Raw genomic sequence first — 20,948 nt, forward strand, 5'->3', positions numbered from 1 at the left:
GCTCTAGAAGAATAAATGTAGAGTTTTTAAAGTTCAACTGCATGTTGTTTAGGCAAACAAAAACGTAATTTCAGAAGGAAGTGTCTAGAACTGTATAATATGAAGGAGGTGGATTCAGAGAGTCTTGCATCTTCCAGAGCAACTGACATTTGGGTTAAGGCTGAGCATTCAGTTAGAGACAAAGGGTTTGGAAGGAGGAATGAGAGTAGGAAATGAGGGAGGGAATTCTGTACGTGTTAAATTTGGCATTGGAGAGAGAGTTAACATGGAGAGGGGTTTGTCATTTTAAACGTGTCTGTAATGTTATGGTGCTGGGAGGAGTTGTTGTTTCTACGCTCTCTGAAAGCCAAGTGTGAACTTCTAAAGAGACTGTCTAGTGCAGTGTATCTATTCAAGAATGTATATGAGTTTGCTGTTTAAATACAAATTGGATGCATATCCCTTCAAACTATTTATAATGTTGCATCTTTCCACTTCTGGGGTAGCAAGTTCTGGATTGTTCTGCTTCTTTACCTGAATCTTGTGTTGGGGAAAAAATGGGGCTTAAGAAAGCACTGCAGTCCTGTTCTGTGAAACTCTCAAGTTAGGCTGTGGTGTTTTGCTTATCAGATTAAGTGCTGCTTTCTTACTGAATTGAATTGTGTTTCTGCCTTGTGTCTTCACAAAAATGAAGTGTATAACAAAATGTATAGTCCTTGATACCTTTGGACTTGTAGATTGAGACCTTTTCTGTGGACCACATGAATTCTTCTGTTTTACCTACATAGTGGTATTGATAATGCTTTCTGTATTTATTCACAATTCTTGTTTTTTGAAGGTCTTGGTACCCCTGGTTCTGCTACAACAATTTCTGATGGAGTTAACCAGACGGGGCCAGGAACCACTGAGCGCACTTGTGAACTTCGGGGTGACATATCTAGAAGACTATTCTGCAGACTATATCATTCAACAAGGAGGATGGGTAAGAAGACAATGTTTTAATTTTCATACTTTATTCAAAGCCGTTTTCTAGGAGTGAAAGCTAAGAGGGGTTGCTAGAAGTAAGCAGATGAGAGAAGAAATGCCCCAGAAAAAGCAGGAAAAAAAGCAGGAGGTCAGGACCATATAGTTGGGAAAGGATCTTGGGCAGTCATCTATTTCACCTCTCTGCCCCAAGGCAGAACTGACTTTTACCCATTCATTTCTGATGTTGACATTAAAGACCTATCTGACTGGACTCCACACTTTCCCCAGGCAGTTCCAGTTTTGTGCATGTCTGGTTTGTTGGATTGCCATTGAAATTGAAGAGGTCCTCAGGTGTCAAATAAAAAGTAGTTTTCATGCACTGTGTGTTAAGATGCTAATTTGTTGCTATATGGTGAGCTTTTGTTTGTATGTTCTTTCCTGTTAATAGACATAACAGAATTGCATTTAGAAGCAAACACCAGTAACAAGAGATACTGTGCCTGAGAGGCTCATCTTTTTAATATTACCTTCATGCTCTGGTGACTGCTGGAAATGGTATATGGTGTTTTTTCCTCTTAAATTTCGGAGGGTTTTTTAGCAGATAAGTAATTGGGGAGCACTTCTTACAGAAATGTCAGTAGGTACTAATTTATTTGTATAATAAGTGATAGAATAGCTAATGCATATTGGATGTTATAGCTATATAGGAACATGAATAGAATGAGCAATCAAGATTTCTTTGTGCTGCATTTCCTTGTGGAAATCTTCAATTCATGGTAACCAACATTCCTGAGTCATGGCATGCTGAGAAAGTTTCATTTAAAAATGCATCACAGAGGCAGCTTACAGCCAGTGAGCTGGGTCTTGAAGGCTGAGCTTTAGATTACTGGGTGTCATGGTTTAACCCCAGCCAGTAACTAAGCACCACGCAGCCGCTCACTCACTACCCCCCCACCCAGTGGGGTGGGGGAGAGGATCAGGAAAAAAAGTAAAACTCGTGGGTTGAGATAAGAACAGTTTAATAGAACAGAAAGGAAGAAACTAATAATGATAATAACAACAATAAAATAACAACAATAAAATAACAACAACAACAACAATAATAATAATAATAATAGGACTGGAATATACAAAACAAGTGATGCACAATGCAATTGCTCACGACTTGCTGACTGATGCCTGGTTAGTTGCCTAGCAGTGATCCCCCCAGGCCAACTCCCCCCAGTTTATATACTGGGCATGACATCACATGGTATGGAATATCCCTTTGGCCAGTTTGGGTCAGCTGCCCTGGCTGTGTTCCCTCCCAACTTCTTGTGCCCCCCCCCCAGCCTTTGTGCTGGCTGGGCATGAGAAGCTGAAAAAGCCTTGACTTAGTATAAACATTACTTAGCAACAACTGAAAACATCAGTGTGTTATCAATATTCTTCTCATACTGAACCCAAAACATAGCACTGTACCAGCTACTAGAAAGAAAATTATCTAGCAGAAACCAGGACACTGGGTTTGGGAAGGATGCCAGATTTGAATGGAATTAATCTGGGATTAGTGAAATGGCTCCAGCAAGTTGATTTATTCTAAAAAGAAAAGCTGTTCAGGAAAACCCAGTGATTAAAAAGTGCTAGTAGGAAAAATCTCATTCAGATAGCTTCTCATATTTCAGGACTTTACCTGAAGTTTTTTTTAAGAGTTTGTTCCAGAATTTCTGCACGTCTGCTCTTTTCTATATCCTTTCCCTTCCTGGCAATTGTGGATAATAGTTTTCAAGGCCTTTGGGAGGGATTGTTTGTCTTTAATGGACAGAAACACTAACAGCATGCAGCCAGATGACCTTAGGTCATTTGATAAGTGTACTCACATTTCAAAGTATTTTCATCACAGGGAAGGTCCTTACTTGCAGCTTTAAGACAGATGGATGTTAGTGCTATTTTGCTTTTCTGCTTTTTTTTGTAACCTCAGAAAAGGCTGTGGTCTGTTCTCTAGCCCCTGTTTGAGGCCTGCTATAAACATACTTAATATAGTGCAAAGCCTCTGAAAACAAGCAGCTTTCCAGCATGGCCTCCAAGGGAGGGGGCTGTGCTTTGTGTTTGTGTGACTGTGCATGTATGTACAGATCTGGATAGTCGGTGTTTAATGGGCTACGGGCTTGTCTGTATACATCCAGTCAGGCATAAAATCAGACTGACATAAGCAGTACAGCAAACAAGCCAGAGCTATTTTTGAAACAGCAGAAGAGGCGAGGAAAGAGACAAGGTGATGCAAATCCTTTCCAGCCAAATTAATGTAGCTGCACTAACCCTTTGTGAGTTGCTCTGGGGATGGGCTTGGGGACCCAATGGACTTGTGGCTTTATGTGGAGGAAGGGAATATATGGTTTTATTGTAATTTTTTTTTTCCTGTAAGGAAAATGTTCACTTTTACTGAGTGGCATGCTTCTCAGTTTGTTCTGAGTCTGTGGGATGGTGTTCTGGGGTTGGCAGTGCTGGGAGCAGGGCGTGGGGTAAAGGTGGGAGAGTTTGTGTTTCTGAGAAGGGCCGGGGAAGAGCTGCCTGGCAGGCTGTTAGCCGTCACGCAAGTGTTTTGCATTTTTTAAGATGAGCATCTGCCACTGGGGCTCTGTGTGCTGGATCAAGTTGTCACTAATACTTTGCTAGAGCCATAAGGGCAATGTATAAACCTGGGAGTCTCCAGTGAATTATGTTGCTGTGACAGTAAGAGGTTCAATTTTTGTGTTATTCCGGAGTGGTGTGAAGGTAGGTCTTTCCTACAGCTGCTAAGCGCTTACTTAAAGCCAAGAAGATACCAGAACAGCCTGTCTGTTTTTTCGTGGATCAGGAGCAGAGGAGAGCTTCACAGGAGTCAGCTTTTCAGAGGCAGACCTGAAAAATTCTGTAGTGTCTCTGGTGCTGTCTCTTTCCTTGGCACCACATAATTTGGGATCTTCTTCAATTTCTGGATTGAAGTCAACCTTTTCCAGGAGGGAAGTAGCCAGTTGAAGGTAAGGGGTCAGCTGAACCCTTCCTATACCCCAGTGCGGATCTGTGGAGTCAGAATTTTACAGAGCTGTGTCATCCAGAGGGACCACTTGCTGCGTCATGCTGTGCAGCCATGATGCGGCTGGAAGAGCTCCCGAGGTTCTGCATGTGTGCAAGACTTCATGTTGTTTTGTGGGCTCCGGAGGCTTGTAGGTCCAGGAAAGCATCTGATTGAGGATGGCGGACAACCGTTAACTAGAAGCAAAATTGCTAGCTTAAGGGAATAAAGGTTGGTAAATTGGATAGCTATGCAGTAGATTTCAAGAAATCAGCATGGCTTGTGAGGAATGGGAAATGTGGGATACCAGAGGTAGAGCCTCTGAGTTGAGAAGTTGCTTTTTTATTTTTCATCCCAGTCCTGCAGATATACAGTGATGAGATGATGTGTTGAAACAATCAGTGTTCCCCTCCCATTCTCCCTTCAGGCACTAAAATTGTAGTTCGGATAACTTTTCATGGTAGGGTGGGACTGGGATGTAATGGTTGGTTGGTTGGTGAGAGAATAGCTGGCATATTTTCATGTTCAAGTGCATACAATATTTTGATAATATGATTCTGGTCATTGTGTGTGCTGTTCCCCTTCCCCTTCGTCTGTTTTACAGCTTTAGGGTGAAAGTCTTCCAAGTAGGAATGTCTGCAGTGCACTGCATATTGTGTTTGGATGCAGCTGGCAGCATAAACATGAATGAAGAGATGAAATGACTACTCCATCTAGTTTACAATCTCTTAGGTTTGCAGGTGGATGCAAGCTGAGTTTGGAGGACTGTAAGAAAGTAAGGAAATCTTGCTTTCTTCTGGACAGCCTCCCTTTTTCACTAATTGCAGTGACAGGTTTGGCTGTAGCTCTTACATTTGCCCTGCTTGACTTTCAAGTTTTAGTATGATCTCTCTTTTGGAGCAAAAAGCATGTTTGGCATTCCAGGTTCTCTAACTAGACACATGTGGGAACACACATTTCTTCCTCCTGACTCTCTGTTTTGAACCCAAATGGTCATACTAAGATCTTGTTCCTTTATCATCTTGAGCCATTGCAAACCAATTCCCTGCCTGATTTAGCAGTAGCTTTGTTCTTCTCCTTCCTGAAAGCAATGTTAGGGCTCAACAAACTGACATTCAGTATACATGCTCTCCCCTCCCCTTCTCCTCCTCTTCCCTCCCTTCTCCTCTCCCCTCCCTTTCCTCCTTGTACCTCCCCTCCCTTTTTGCTCTGACTTCTCCAGGGCTGAATGCTGCTGCATCAGAAGCAATTCTTGGTCTCCTGGAAAAGTGCACAGTAAGGCCAGTCAGTTGGTAAGGATTTTTTTCCTCTTCCTTTCCCATCCCTCCTCCCAAATAATTTATTTCTTCTCAAGCTCTCCGGATCCTGTTTTCCGTGGTTAGATTTCATCTATGTTGAAATAGTCTGGGAATGTCTATAAGGAAGAAAAAGTATAGCATTGCTTGGAAGCTAGCTGCTTTTATTTTGTCTCTCAGATTCACATCCACATTACAACCCCATCTGCTTTTCACTTGTTTGAAAGAGGTGAAATAAGTGCATGCAATTGGTGTTTATCGGTATTTGGTTAATAACATTTCTTCTCTCAGTAAGAGGCTGGTATTTGTATTTGTGACCCGTAGCTGAAATTCTCTGCCTTCCCAGCGTTCCTGTCTCATGATGTTCAGATCTGGATTTGAATTTAACTAGTTACTTGCCCATGTTGAAGAAAGAAAAAGTAAAAGTAAATTTGCTTGAAATACGCATAGTGTTTACAGTTTCAGATCTCAGCCTTAGAAGAGCTGTCCTCTGTTTCCAGTGTTCTGTCTTGGGCTTTTCTGCTGGTTTTGACATTTTGTTTGCTGCTGGTAGTTGAATAATCTATGTACTAGAGTCTGTTAACAATCAGGAGGAGAAAAAGGTGAAGAGACGCTTGTCATCCTAGTGAAGCAAGGCAGTCAGTTTGTGTTACTGGAGATTAAAATCTCCTTCTGCAGCAGTCCAGGTGTCTGCCTTGACAATGACAATGCAGAAATAGAGAGGCGTGCTCCAGTGGAGGAGAGATAACTAAGTTTACTATGGTAGAGATGCGAGAAAAGGCAATCTAATTAGAGGAGTCCTAGAAAGGAGTTTTCCTTTCAAAATAATTATACTTTACACTTGTATCATGGAACATTGCAGTAAAACATCCACTTTTATTTGTATGTAACTTCTTTGGTACAGTAATAGATTTTTTAGGCACTGTGGCTGAAGGAGAAGGAACTTAAATCATCAAGGAGCAACTAGATCTCCTTTCTTTTTTCCCTTCCAACAACTTCAAATCGGTCTGTCTGAAGAAGTGGTCTCTAAATAACTGAATTTACTTCAGTTTAAACTGATAAGACTGAAACCTTAAAGGGTGTTGCTTCGGTGCTGACTCCGTGCAGGTAGTAGAGGTTATGTTGGAGGGCAGGGGAAGGAATAGGATCATTTCCGCAGGCTGTTCTAGCCAAAGCATTCCTTGAAGGGGATGAGAGCAGTGGCTGCAGTATCGGTGTACTTTGATTTGGTTCACACAACCTTTTTTTTTTTACCTTTTTTTTTTTTTCCCCCTGTAATAAAAAGTACAGTCCTATTTGTGGACTCTGCTCTGTTTTTCTTGGCTCCACCCATCTTGACAGTTTCACAAAGATGAATACTACACTAAATGCCTGAGGGCTTTTTGTTACTTTTTTTTAATGTATTGTTCTAGATCTGGGTGTTGTCAGCTGCCCCTTTTATAATCAATTTCTCTGAAGGATTAGCAGGGTAACACTGTCAGGTCTGACTTCAGCAAGGGTCTGAAGAGGCATGGCATAGCGGGGCTGTGGATGGAGACACAGAGCAGATGGAATTGCAGCCTGGTCGGCACGGGTGGGAGTGAAGCTGTCCTGACCCCGGCAGCCATCTGTGGGCACAGCCTTTGCCTGCTCAGCCCTCAGCACGGGAGGCACTTCACCAGCACACGGCTGCTCCTCTGTTGCAGCTAGAAATCATACAAGCACATTCACAGCTCTGGGGAAATTTGTTATTGTGGGAAGTTTGCTTGTTTCTCCAGAGGGAGATCTCTTGGGATCCCTGGACACAGACCAGTTCATCACTCCTTGCCTTTTCTTTTTCAGACACTACGTTTTAAGCACAAATGCATTTGATGGGTTCCTAGTACTCCTATTGTCGCTGTGACACTGTTGGTGCGAGGAAAGTAATTTCTCTCAGTGATAGGTTATGTTACAGTATAGTCAGTACTCTCCCCTAAGAAACTTCCTAACTGTGTTGAGTGTTTTGAATTTTTTAGCGTAGTAAAGATTGCTCTCCTGGGACACTTGCGTTCTGCCAGCATTTCCTCCTGCACCTCAAGGCGCTCTTTTTTCTTGGGAACTTTATGTGGGTCTGTTTAGTTTCAAGGGAAAAAAAAAAAAAATTCAGGGAACATAGATTTTTTTTTTTTTCCTGCAAGGTGGCACTCCTCTCTGGCCCATATACAGAGTTTTTGCCTGTGCTGGATGAAATCATGATCTGAGGAATATGGGTGGCTTGCAGGGCTGTGTAGTTTTTCAGGGAGCTTTTCTGTGCCTTCAGAGATGAGTTTTGTACAAGTTGCCTGTCCACATCATTCCTTGTGAGAACACAGTTAACTGTTACCTGCCTCTTTATACTTCTTTAAGAACTGAGCCAGAGAGACCAGTCGAGCTTTTAAGAACAGTTAAAACCAAACCCTAGAAGAATACACACAGCTTCCACAGCAGTTAAGACACAGTTGTTTTGCATGTGTCTGGTCTTCTGAGCTTACACGGCAGAGCTTTCAAAGTCTTCTCTTAAGGTGCAGTAAGTGCTCTGTTGGACACCTTAATGGAGATCTCTTTCTGTTCATTATCTAATAACATCTCCATTACAGATGCAATGTGTACTACTACTCCTATTATTTTTCTAGAAAAAAGTTACTTTTATCTTTGAGACATTCAGAATTTTGATTTGAATTATTATTCTGGTAAATAAGGATGGTTTTTTTCCTTGCGTGTAGTTAAAAGTTTTTGCTGTTTAGCAAAAATAACTACTATAGTTAGTAAGTCAGCTTGTTTGTATATACTTAATAACAGACTTATTAGAAAATGATGAAAAATAGTATAGTCATCATAAGAGTCAGTTTCCAAGTCTTGATTTTTTTTTTTTTTAATGTTTGCTGTCTTTAAATCATAATTGAAACTTGACAGGTGTTTTTAAGTAGCAATTTCATACTATATGCTAAAGATTGGTAGTGTTTGAATCCACTGCTGAGAGTGATTTTCAGCAAAGTTCAGATTATTGACACTGGCAGGACTACAGCTGAATCCAAACTGATGGGTTCTGCTTATTGGAGGAACTTTCAGATATTTTTTTCATTATTTTGTTACCAGTTTACAGTTGTCTAGTGTAGCTCACCCTGTAGCATAACAGCTATAACCTATCCTGAGGGCTAGTCTAGCACATCTGTTAAAAGTGCTTTCTGTCACTTGTAGAAGTCTTGGGGAAGATTTCTACAAGGCAAACCCTATAGGTTGAGGACAGTGATTGACTTCTGTAGCTCCTTTTTTAGGTCCGCAAATGACACCTTGACAGAATTAAACTGATCTTCTCCTCAAGACTGCCTCACATGCTGTGGACCATCCTTGTGTTCTAGCCAAGAAGGGAACTATCCAGTTCTCCTCCTCCTCATAACTTGTGCCAACTCTTTCCTCAAGTGGCAGTGATTGGGATCAGGAGTGGCAGGGTGGTGTGGTGAGGGACTTGCTCTTGCTTCTCTAGACATACCTGACGTGGTTCTGTAAGTATGCTGGATGAGGAAAACAAATTTGCAAGTCTCCCATCCCAAATTTGAAAAAGATGAACTCCGATTTTTCTGGTCTGGAGCAGTAGACTATCCGTTTACAATGAACAAAGCAGATAAAGAAACGCTTACATACATTTCTTACTTACAGTTAAATCTAAAGTGTAGGGCTTATATAAGGCCTCAGGTTATTAAAAATCCTTCCTCATGTTCCATCCTGTCCTGAATTAATCTGTGGGTGCTTTGCTTCTGGGTCACTTCTGTAGATGAATCAAGAGAATTGCCCTAAATGTCATTCAATTTTTATTACAGCTGCTTTAAAAGAAAACAAAAACAAAACACCAAAAAAACCAACAAAAAAGTGCAAACCTCAACTGAATCAGCACAAAATCCTAGCTTTATCCTCTTGACTTTCTGAATTAACTCTTAATTCAGCTCAAGAAATATTAATCATGTATCCTAAATAATGCCTATTACTGTCTGGCTTTTCAACTAAAACTTCATAAGCTTTTAGTGAAAAAGAGTGAAACTACCCATTGACACTCATTGTGTTAGCTTTCCCCCAGGTTTCCCAACCTCGGGTGATCTGGTCTCTTCAAGCTTGGAGAGTTTTGTCCGCGAGGCACTGGCACGGAAGTTAAATTGTCTGTAAAGACAGAAAGGAATCAGCCAGGCTTTATAAGGCTCTGATTTATAGGGAGCCAGCGACTGATAACTCTTTTGAGGTCAATCCAGTCTGTACAGTGTGAGAAAAGGAACAATAAAATGCTTGAGCCTTTTAGGCCCTCCCTTTTGCTGAAGGCAGGGTGGGTGTGTAGTGTTGGTACACGTACATATTAATGAAGTTTTTGAAATGTTGAGGATTGCCCATGTTCCCTGTATTACCATCCCTTCATTTCCTTACCCTCTCCAATGCAGTTTATCCTGCACATACCCCTCAGCATATGCCCAGATCTTACCTGTATTTTGTGAGAAGCATAATTCCAGTCAAAGTGCTCAGCAAAGCACGTGGCCTTTAAAAAATGCCCTGATATGTGGGAATAACTAGAATAACTAATGCCTGATCCTCATATGTCAATGTTGCCTCCCCATCTGTTTGTTAACCTGCTGAGGATCTAGCATTACATCATACTGAGCTAAGATATTTTGATGGGCCTGGGCACCTAGTGGTCCACATAGTAGCTGTGATGGTACTTTGTCCATATTACTTGTTCATTTTTATCATGGTCAGATCATTTGTGGGTTCCCTCTAAAGAACAACTTTGATTTTCCTTATGAGAGGAAAGGGAAGAGTTAAGAGTGGTGGATCAGGAATAGAGCAGAAGCAGAGACTGGAGGAATACATATTGAGGAGCATCCGGATGGCTTAAATTTCACCACAGTCTCTGTACCCGATTGTCTCCATTGACTATAGGTAGCTCTCTCCTCCCTACTGTGGACTGCTGAGTCACTGCTCAGAGGTGCTTGGCTTTTGCCACTCTACAGTATATGACTTCAGGGGAATTTAGGCAGTCTGAATATGGCCCTAGTTGGTGCTTTTTTTAGTTTATTACTGAAAAGGAGTTTACTACAATCGCCAGAGCTCACAAGCCCATAGAACCGTAGAAGTGGTTTTGGAATAATTTTTTTATATGCTTCATGTTGAACTAGTCACAGCAGCATGGGTGCACTAACAGTGGTATGTTAAGAGCTGTTATCAGTTGTGTGTGCATCCCTGTTCTTTATGTTAGCATCAGATCACAGACATAGTCGGGTTTGTTGTGATGTGCTGTGGACAGGAAATAAATTCATTCCAATTTGTGGAAGGGTAGAGCTGAGCAGAGAGGAGGGTAGTATAGGGGTTCATGAGATTGCAGGTTTTACCCCTAGTTATTTCATTGTTTAACTGCTGTTGTTCTGAGTCTGTATTGCCTGTGGAAATAAAAAATTTGCTATGATCACAGGTGTCTTAGTAGCTTATATTAGAGTGAGACTATTTCCTACTTAATCAACATCCAGAGAAAATCCTGATGATCAAAGGAGTGAATGTACAATCTCAGAGTGTCTGGGCAGCGGGCTGCCTCTCCATTCTCAGCACAGAGTGGAAGCTAACCGCAGTGACTGACTCCCTGCTGTGCTGCTCTCCAGTGTCTGCTGGAACAGGACAGGTCGGTGCTGCATGTGGAGTCCTGTCCTCACATGCTGTGCAGCAGCAGCCCTGGCCCCCACTCCTCAGTATTTGCTCTCTTTGGATCTGGTAACCTCTGCCTTTACTTAAGCTTCTTTGCTCTTCTTTTTCATTGCCCTTACTTTGCAATTCTGGTTGCTTCCTCCTAGGTTGTAGAGCTCCATTTTGTTTTAATGGCCTGAGCTGCGTTTGACAAAAATGTTATTCTTCTAGTGAAACATGACTTTCAAGAGGGTACTGGAGTCTTGAATTGTCAGTCACTGCTTGCAGAGCAGAACTTGCTTTGGATTTGTTGGCATGTGTTGTGGTGTCTGAACATTTTCACAAATTTAATGCTTTATTAATTTTTATTTCCTTCTGAATCAAGACTTTGTGGAGATCTTAGGTGCTTAGTGAATGGCTTGATCTCTTTTATAACCTTCCCCTGAGGAATTCTGTGTACCGTTTCTGTTTAGAGTTTCTGAACGTGTTACTGAGCCAGATGATGCTTCCCACATCCAAGCAATCTAAAGGCATTTTTGAAGAAAAGTTCCTTTTGAAGTGTTCTGTGCTATTCCTTTATTCATGCACAAACATATTCCAAAACTCCATGGGCTGAGGAGATTTAGATCCTACCCCTGCCAAAATTCATTACGAAATCTTGATGTTCCCAGTGGTGTCCTGTACTATAGCCTCCACCGTTGTCCAGAAGTCTCCAGGAATGGGTCCATCAAGTTTTGCAAAATGGCAAGGGTTTGGGGGGAGTGGGTAGAGAAACCTCACTCCCATACTCAGCTTAGGCTCCACTGACCCCCTTTTCACAAAGTTTATTGGTACAGTAATAATTTCCACCATGAAAGATTAAAGTGTTACTGCCTTAAGTTGCACAGCTCTCAAGTGCCAGTTAGTGCTTTCGCTAGGGCTCTACTCCTGCTTCATTTGCTCCCACTGTACCTACTGCCAACGACCAGCAGTGTTTGTGCTGTCTCTCCTGAGCCTGCCAACTTGCTTTTTGGTTTTTTTGGTGCGTTTTTTTGGTGTGTGTGGAGATCCTTCGCCCTTCTAGGGAAGCGAGGAATTGCAGTGTGTCTGGTGTCTCTGTGGAGAGTACACCCGTGTCTGTGGAGAGTCCGGGGCCTCTTGCACTTCCCTGAGGGATAAGTGCCTCGCTGCTGGCCCAGGTGCTACGAACTCTGCGCGTATGCCTGCTCTAAGTTAGAAACCATTCACTTATAGGCCGTGGACTCCTGGCATATTAGGGACTACGTGATAATTGGGAGTTACCAAAGCTGAAATGCATTTTCCTTCTGCTTTCTGAGCAGGGCACTGGTATCGATTCGGCTCTTTTGGCATCAGTGCGAGCAGGTGCAGCTGCTGGCCCTGCTCCACCCCTAGTCACACTTGCACACTGGGGCGTCTCAGTGGGCCAGACTGGACACTGATCAGGGTTAAAAACAACTCTGTAAAATAAAGAATGTGTTTGTTTTTAACTTGGATCAGTTCCTGACACAGACCACTGTGTGGATCCATAAAAAGTTGTGGAACAACTGAGGAGGTGTCTTGGAATGGGAAACTGTTGTTAGGAGACTGGAGCAGAACCAACCCCCAAATTCACAGGTGTCAGGAAGGGTTTAAAAAAGAGGGGGACAACTGCTTGCAGTGCTGTAGGAGAACTATTGCATGTGGAAGGGACCAGGGAGAAAGAGAATAAATGGATTTTAAAATTTTTTTCTTCACGTTATGGTGGGACTGTACAAGAAAGCTTGATAATTGAATGAGGAACTTGCACGGAAGGGACTTCCAGCACTGCAGTACCTGATAAAATGTTCTAATAATTTTTAGAAGCAAGAAGGTAATTGAATCTTCGTTAACGGTTTCACAGACTTCTGTTACATGGCATAGCAAACGTTGGGGTTCCTGGCTGCCCATATCTCTTGTTTTTACGTTCTTGGTATCACACCCATCCTAGGTTCTTCTTATGCACTTAATTTTTTCCTCTTTCCCCTTGAAGCAAATCTCTTCTGTGTTACATACTTAGCAGTCCATGCATGACTAGGATCGACAATGCTGTCCTTTCTGTAAGGAGGGAATCAGTATTTTACACTTGCAGTTTCTCTAACTGGAGCCCACTGTCAAATTTTTAGGATGCCTACAGATTTTTCCTAGCTAAATAAAAACAAGTAAACCCTGTCAGCACCTTTGGATGTCTGTGCTCGGTTGTTTGTTTTAACTTAATTTGTGTAGCCAAAGTTACGATGACAGTCTTGGAAAGTGAACTCATTTAAGAACAGCTAAATTTGTTTGTAGTAAAATATTAGAATTACTGTAGATTCCAGCTTGTTGATACAAAGTAGAAATACAGGCTTCAGATAGCACTGGAAATGTGATAAAATTAATGTAAGAGAAACACTGTTAAATGAAAACGGACAAGCACTTGCACAAAATGGAGAAGGGAGTGGTATTCAGCTGGGCTCATGTACTTGTGTTTGCTTTCTTTTTCTTTGTTTTGTTTCAATTTGGTTTCAGACTTTGGTATCTTCTTCTCTGGTTAATAATGCCCACATGGTAAGTCTTGGTGATGTACGATGATGCAGTAGCATCAGGGAGAGGAGGAGGTCCCAGCAAAACTCTTGTAAGTGGTTCCATTCTCTGGACATGCCAGCTGGGTTCTGTAATCTCTTCTAAAATGTAGGTCAGACAACTGCTGCTTCTGCAGAGGCCCTCTCATCTTTCTTCCAGCCCCACTAAGTTTCCAGGTGTCCTGTTCCTTCCCATACAGGGGAGGTAGTGCTGAAGCCATCACTCACGTGTTGTGTCCTCCTTTTCGTTCGTAGGGGACGGTCTTTACTTTGGAATCTGAAGAGGAAGAGTACCCTGGGCTCATTGCAGAGGACAGTAATGACATCTACATCCTGACCAGCGACAACTCGGGACAGGTGAGCCCCCCGGAGTCCCCCACGGTGACCACGTCGTGGCAGTCGGAGAGCCTGCCCGTCTCCCTGTCAGCGAGTCAGAGCTGGCACACGGAGAGCCTGCCAGTCTCCCTGGGACCCGAGTCCTGGCAGCAAGTGGCCATGGATCCTGAAGAAGTCAAAAGCCTGGACAGCAACGGAGGGGGTGAAGAAAGGAGTGAGAACAACTCTTCCAACTCAGATATTGTTCACGTGGAGAAGGAAGAGATACCGGAGGGGATTGAGGAAGCAGTGGTGTCAGCTGTCACTGCAGAGACCATGCAGGCAGCATTTCCAGAAACCCCTGCTTCTTTACAGGAAGTAAAACCTCAAGCTGAAATTGCTGCTGTTGAAAAAGCACATCCCTCTGCACTTCTGCGGGCAAAACAGGAGGAAAAGGGAAAAGTGGCTGAAGAGCTTGTTGAACCTGAAATCCCCATATTAAGTAAACCTGTCCCAAAGCTAGCCCCATCAGAAGAAAAGGCTGCACCAGAACCTGAGAAAATACTCCTTCCAGGGGAAAAAAAAGTGGGGAAAGAGGGCCATTTGGAAGAAATAGAAGAGAAATCCTCCGCTGCAGAGGAGAAGCCTATCTTATTGCCGGAAGGGAAATCTATATTGCTGTATGGTGGGGCTGCTGCGGTAGCTATATTAGCTGTAGCAGTCGGAGTAGCGCTGGCGCTTAGAAAAAAGTAACGGAGCTCTCTTGAGGAGGAGGAGGAGGGGGGAGAGAGAAGAGAGCACGATCCGATTTTTGTAGTTGTGTTACCTAAAGGTTGAGCTGCCTGCTGTTTAATTGGACATTTGAGTAACTTAATGGTGATGGGGTGAGGTCATTCAATAAGCCTCCAGCTATGGACAATCATGTTTTTAGTAGAATTGGGGCGGGGACTGGTTTTTCGTGATTAAAGTACAGGGGTATTTTTAAAAAAAAAAAAAAAAATTCTGCAAATTTAAGAACTTAAGTGCAGGTGCTGAAGAAAGGGGTGCTTGTACTCTAGGAACTGGAACAGAGAATCCCCAGGGGAAGGGGAGAGCCAGCTGCTGCCAACCCCTGGAGTTTTTGGCTTCCCAGACTGAGCGCTATTGCAGCTGTGCTGTCTTGTCACTCCCCATTGTGCCCCCGAGCCCTCCCTAACAAACATTAGTCAACCTGAGTCCTGTAGCGAGAGGCTGGTCTCCCTTTTGTCTCAGCTTCCTCTCAGGTACAGCACTGCTCCTCGTAACCTCACAGGTTCCTCCTAAGCCCCAGTGGGAGAGTGCTTATTCTTACCTCTTTGCTTACACCAGTTTTGGCCCCTAACATTTACTGGAGCCCCATCCTGTAAAGATGCTGCCTCTCTCTAGCTGTATTATTTCTGAGCATCCTGGTGTTCCTGGGGGAGAGGTGCAGGACGGGGCTTCGCTTCAGCTGCCCAGGAGGGTGGGAGGGACACTGCTATTTGCTGGTTTGAGAATCCATTTGCTCCGCTCCTGCCTGGCCCACTTTACTGCCACCCTTGAGGTACCAGTGGTGCAAAATCCATGCTGGACACGGTGCTGTTCCGATCAGTACTCTGATACCAGGGTATATTCAGCAAAGATACAGCAAAACTACATGGAAGTGAGGCCAACGCCTCCTGTGCAATTCAAAGGATAAATGCTATGCTGTCCTGTATCATGCTGCAGTCTGTATCGTCTTTCCCAGGTTAAGCACAGAGTATATTCAGTCCTAACTTGGTCTTGGCTTTGACAAAATCCCAGATACATAAAGCAGTGGATTCTAGTAACTGAGCAAAACAGCATTAAACATCTCCTCTATCTGCCTGTTCCTGACCTGACCGGGAGTGTTGTTCAGTGCGATTTCTTTTGTGACTCTGAACCTGTAATTAGCTAAATTTACAGGTTCAGAAATGACGAGAAGGTTACTTTGGCAAAAAGTAAATCCCTCTCCCTGCTGTAACAACACTTCAAATGTGTGTGGAGAGAAACCTTTTAAGTATTGCCATATGCGTTAGTTAATGTCAGATCCAACTGCAAGTGGATCTTTCAGTGTGCATTTCAGTGTCTGTCGTTGTCCGTACTGCAGCTCTGTGGGCAAGACCTTAGGCTTTCCAGGCAAAACTACTGACGCATCTCTGAGGGTTCGTGCTGGCACTGTGGCTTAGACCAGATGGAGATAGGTGAAAGGAAACTCTGGATAATGTAAAAATAAAAATGTGAGCGTACAGGAAGCTTACCCTTCATAAAGCACAAAGACAAGGTACTTTTATTTCTAAATAACCTTATCTATCTAGAGTATGTCTCCTAATGAGCCTGTTTCTTAAGTGATCTGAGAATGAAGTGACTTTAGCACATTCTGGTTTAGGACATTCTCGCTACATTTTCCTATCCCACCCGTATCGCGGGATGCTGGGAAGTCAGTAAGAACCTGGCAGATTCTGAGGGATTTTTTGTTTTAAGTTTTATGAGTGGATTTTCTAGAAAACTTCTTGGATTTTGAACTCTGTGTGTGAAGTTGAATATTAAGAGGAAGGATTGTCGCATATGTACTGCTGTTGTGGACTGAACTCAGGTGCTCTGGAGTTCTGAACTTTACTGTTGATCATTGATTGCCCTTTTTCCATGTACAAAAGGTAGCAGGTTGGCCTTAACAGAAAAAGAAGCCCTTTACCATGTTGCAAAATGAAATTGACTTTTTTTTTGCCATTTCCTGGTGCCCTGCTGTTACTCTCATTGCTGTGCTGTGCGCCCAGAACAGGTCACTGGGACCTCCTCACGCCATGGACTCGCCGGTGTCTGCCTTCCCACCACCACAGTTCCCTCTCCTGGCCCCTCGTGGGAGCTTCCGTGCGTGGAGAGGTGTCTTTATGCTCTTTTTGTCATGGATGTGCACGAATGTTTACAGTTTTGCTTCATTTCACGTGTCGCAACAGTGTTTATCAACAAGTGACACGGTCTGAGGGTACCTGGTTGTTCCTATGTGGCAAGGGCTGCTTTACTGCCCGGTAAGTCGGGGTGGGCCTGCCCCTCTCCTGCTCCTTTGCTGATGGCTTCTGTTTCCTCTCTGGGCATGTTCTCTGTGGGAGAAGGGCCGTTCGTAACCTGTTGTATGTCCTCCTCTTACTGAAGATGATCCACCTACATTTGGCACGTCTCCCATCTGTAGCCACGCAGCAGGTTACACAGAAGTACCCACATGCACTCTGAAGCAGAGATGGATTTTGTGGACACTCTGGATAACTTGTGTACAAACTCGGGGGTGGGGCTGGTGTTATTTTAGCTCTTCTCTGTATATGGTTGTTCTAGTAGTAGTGTGGGAGACGGGTACAGGACAGACGAGAAAATAAATCCACACCAGCCCGGGAACAAGTCCCTAGTTTGTTGGCACAAGGAGCCCAGTGGGGCATTAAATAAAAACTCTCGTCTTCTACCCACAGCAGTGAGAAGGTGGCAGCAGTAGTAAGGAAAAGAAATGATTTTGTTTTGTTAAGCATTTTCACGGTGGGGCAAAAGCCTTGATTATGTGGTATGTTGCTACATTTAATGGAGCATCAGCTGCACCCTGTGTTTTGGTTGCTTGATCTTTTCTTTATATTCTTCTCGTTTTAGGGTCTTATAGATTTGACAAGTCAGCCAGAATTTGTACCCTCTTCTCCCCCATCCCACTGACCACACATTTAGAAAATTTATTGTATGTGTCTCTTTCCTCTGGGAACACTCCATTAGCTAAAAAAGGTCAGTTATGGACTTGAATTCTACTGAATTTGGAGTCCTGTGGTCAGAGCTGGGACAGGCCCTGTGGAAGACACCGAAGGGTGGGTAACCTCAGATGACAGCATTCTTACAGACTTGAGTGCCAGGCTGCTTGCTCTATTTTAGGTGTGAATTAGAAAATGAAAGGGTTCTCCCCCCCCCCCATCTTCAAGTATATTAAAATAATCCTGAACTGCAGGGTCTAATTACCCTGAACTGTGTGATGCAGCCTCTCTTCAGTGGATCTGTTGCAGCTGGCAGAGGAAAGGCAGTAGCTATATACTTACAAAAGGGCATATAGAATTACTCTCACTTGTGTTGCTTATCCCCTTCCCAAAAGTGCCTCAGTATCTGTCCTCGAGTGGCCTGTACCTTAACAAAATATCTACCTTAGACCCAGTCTTTCGTCACTTTTTATCCTTGTCTGCAGCACATCCTAAAGCTGAGATGCTAAAACAGCAGAGGACTGGATCTACAAAAAAGTGTTTAATACTTAAGGAACTGCAGTGGGTACCATGCTAAATAAGGAGCTGTCAAGTAAAAGGCTTTCAAGATAAGGTGCAACTTAAATTTCAGTTGTGCTTAACTTTAAGCTATGCTTGGTTGTTGTGGCTGGGAGCTGGGCAGGGGCTGTCTTCAGCAAGCATTCCTGGAACAATAGGCTGGGAGCAAAGACTGAAACCCAGAAGCCCTCTGCTGCATAAAAGCCCAAACCAGACAGAGCCGTGTTCCTGCCTGTTGCAGCCGTGTGAGAGCCTGGTGGACTCCTGCCTCCTGCATCCCTTAAATTTCAGAAGATCCAGGCTGCAGGGCTGTAGTTGGCACAGCAGTGCTGAACTGCTCAGCTAGGGCAAAATAGGAATATTACTGGGCACAGCCAGAGAGGCAGCTTGAAAACTTAAGGTTTTGGTTCTCATCGGGTTGGGTGGATGCCGAGTAGGCGTTCTCAGGGTGATAATTTGGCTGCTGAAAAATACTGAAAATAACTTAGATTTAAAATCTGGCCCAATGAAACAAGCTAGAGCCAAGAAAGCAACACTTCTGCAGCCTTCTGTCCATTCAGATGTGAATCAAGCAGCTGCCTGCTCCAGGTACTTGCCAGTCTGAACAGAAGCTCGCTCCTAGCACAGAGCCAGATGATGCAGTGGAAGCATGTTCTCTGTTCAGTACTGCACTTGGTTTTAGACGCCAGTTTAACGTCTGGCTGGAGGTGAAGTGCCTGTTGTTGTGGTGTTTGCAGTTGGTTCTTTATTTCCTAACCTGCCTTCTGGAGAGCAAATTACTACTGCAAGAATCCATCCTTGCTCTTTGTGAGGGCTTGATTTTTCATCCTGGCTGGGGGGCTGTGCTCAGGCATCTGCAGCTCAAGGGCCAGGTGAAACCTATAGTGCTGAGTGCTCTTGCATAGGGCAAGTTCTCCTGATTCCTTCCTTTTCACATAGCTCTGATCACAGCTAGGCTAACACTTTGGACTGTATTTTTAAACTAATCAATGCTTTCTAATGGTCACAAATGAAAAATTTCATGAGTACTAAACAAGCAAGGTTCTGAAGTTTGGTCTTTTTTCATTTTAATGATTGTAGTAGACAATAATCTGAGGTCATAAACCTTCCCTACATTTAATTTCAGCTACAGTGGTATGGCAGTACTAGCAAAGCCCTACTAGGTAGATCTTACTATTCTGGCAAAAAAATAGAAGTGCTTCTGGCAGCATAGTCTCTCATTCACCAAACCAGAGCAAGCTTATGCTACAGAATTTGAGAGTGTAATTACTAGATTCTTTTGCTGTGAAATTGGGGGGGTGGGGGGTGGGGGGGTGAACACAGCCCCAGCTGCCATGCCTAGGTAGAGCCCAGGTCTTCAGCAGAATGTCTCATTCCAGGCATGAAACGTACTGAAGGTCGACTCATCCAAATGTGTCTACTCCAACAAACAGGAGCAGGCACATACAGTAGGAGTAGTGTCTACGCCCATAGGTTACACAACAGGAGAAATTGTTTCCCAGTGAACCATGGAGAGGTGAGGCACATTATCTCCTGTACCTAGTGAAGGCAGAAGCTGTGCATTACTTCAGTTTGGCTTGGTCTGCGTAATTTCAGCACCAGAAAGGTTACAAGAACAGTATTGCTTTTACTCCATGTATGGATCTGTGCTTCAAAGTGCAAGCTCTGTATTGCCATAAAAAAAGGGGGGAGGTTTATAAGATTTAAGCCACCACTTCTGGTAGAGCTAGCTCTCAGGCCCATACAGAGCAGGGACTGCAGGGCTAGCTCTAGGCAATGGTACTCGGATTGTGTCTGCTGAAGTGAACTCTCCTGACTAGTGTACTTGGCCAGGGAATGAGAACTGCACCAGCTTGGAAGGGGTCAGCTGTAGTGTTACCAATACATCCAGGGGAACTACAACACATCACTCATATCCACCTCCTTAAGTTAAATAACTTTATCACTTTTTTTTCCTACTTAGAGGTGACCCTCTCTCGGTCTCTTAGGTAGGCTGACTTGCTTCCTCCAAGCTAGAGGTCTATGGTTATGCTGTAGAAGTGGGGGAGCTACAGTTAGCTTCCAGTGGAAGCTGCTTTTGATCTCCCTGCAGTATCTGCAGGGGCAGGAAGGAACATCAGTGATTGGGACAGAACAAGCTGCAGAGGATGCATCTTACTGCTATACCTTTAGGGGGGTCTGTCCCCATTTTTAACTCACATTATAAGCTTTTATTCAAGTGCAAAGCTAAAACCCACTCAGACCAAAAGAATGCCACTTGATTTAAGTAGCAAAGACTAATGGGACTGACTCTGAAGCATGCATGTTAGGGGATATCTTCTGCTAGGCTTCTGCTGGGTATAAGCAGATGGTGATGACTTGCAGGGATTTCAGATTCTGTTCTCAAGAGGCCTGCCTGGGGGAAGAGACCCTGACTGGTCCTCAAGTCACCCATTATCCAAGGAACTGGTCATATTGTTCCTTTTAATATGCAAGTACAGCCCTCTTGAGGAAAACTGTCTAAAGCTTCTTGTGCCATTTGGTTAATAAAAGTGTTTCCACCTTTAAAAGAAAGTTCTTTCCAGCTTCATTGTTCTATATTCAGTTGAAGTGAAGGGGTATGTACATTTTTTCCCTCTGCTAATGGGACACTGCTGTAAGACGATGCCCCCAGGTTGCACTTTAATAAATGGTACAGTTTTCAAAAACAATGTGTAGACTACTTCTGTGCTTTTTTCCCCTCCTTGGTCTACTGCAGGCACCAAAAGACAGAAAAAAAAAAAAAAAAAAAAAAAAAAGGAGGTTTTACTCATGCAAGGCACAAGGCCAGGACCAGAATGTCTCTATTGCTGCCAGC

The 20,948-nt window shown here is 43.5% G+C and overlaps 1 protein-coding gene across 5 annotated transcripts in view; it reads left to right on the forward strand.

The window, feature by feature from the left end:
• BCL2L13 (BCL2 like 13) overlaps positions 1–20,802 on the forward strand; it is a 47,031-nt gene extending 26,229 nt beyond the window's left edge. For 3 of the 5 annotated variants that reach the window (XM_030041357.2, XM_030041356.2, XM_030041355.2), the window contains exons 6-7: positions 818–961; positions 13,758–20,802. In XM_030041357.2, the coding sequence (XP_029897217.1) occupies positions 818–961; positions 13,758–14,570 (957 nt within the window). In that variant the 3' untranslated portion in view covers positions 14,571–20,802. Of the gene's footprint in view, positions 1–817; positions 962–5,201; positions 5,272–13,757 lie in introns of all 5 variants that reach the window. The other 2 variants (XR_005930775.1, XR_005930776.1) reach the window with 2 other exon arrangements.
• The last annotated feature ends 146 nt before the right edge of the window (positions 20,803–20,948 follow it).

This window comes from Aquila chrysaetos, chromosome 17 (genome assembly GCF_900496995.4).
Source record: "Aquila chrysaetos chrysaetos chromosome 17, bAquChr1.4, whole genome shotgun sequence".
Lineage (NCBI taxonomy): Eukaryota > Metazoa > Chordata > Aves > Accipitriformes > Accipitridae > Aquila > Aquila chrysaetos.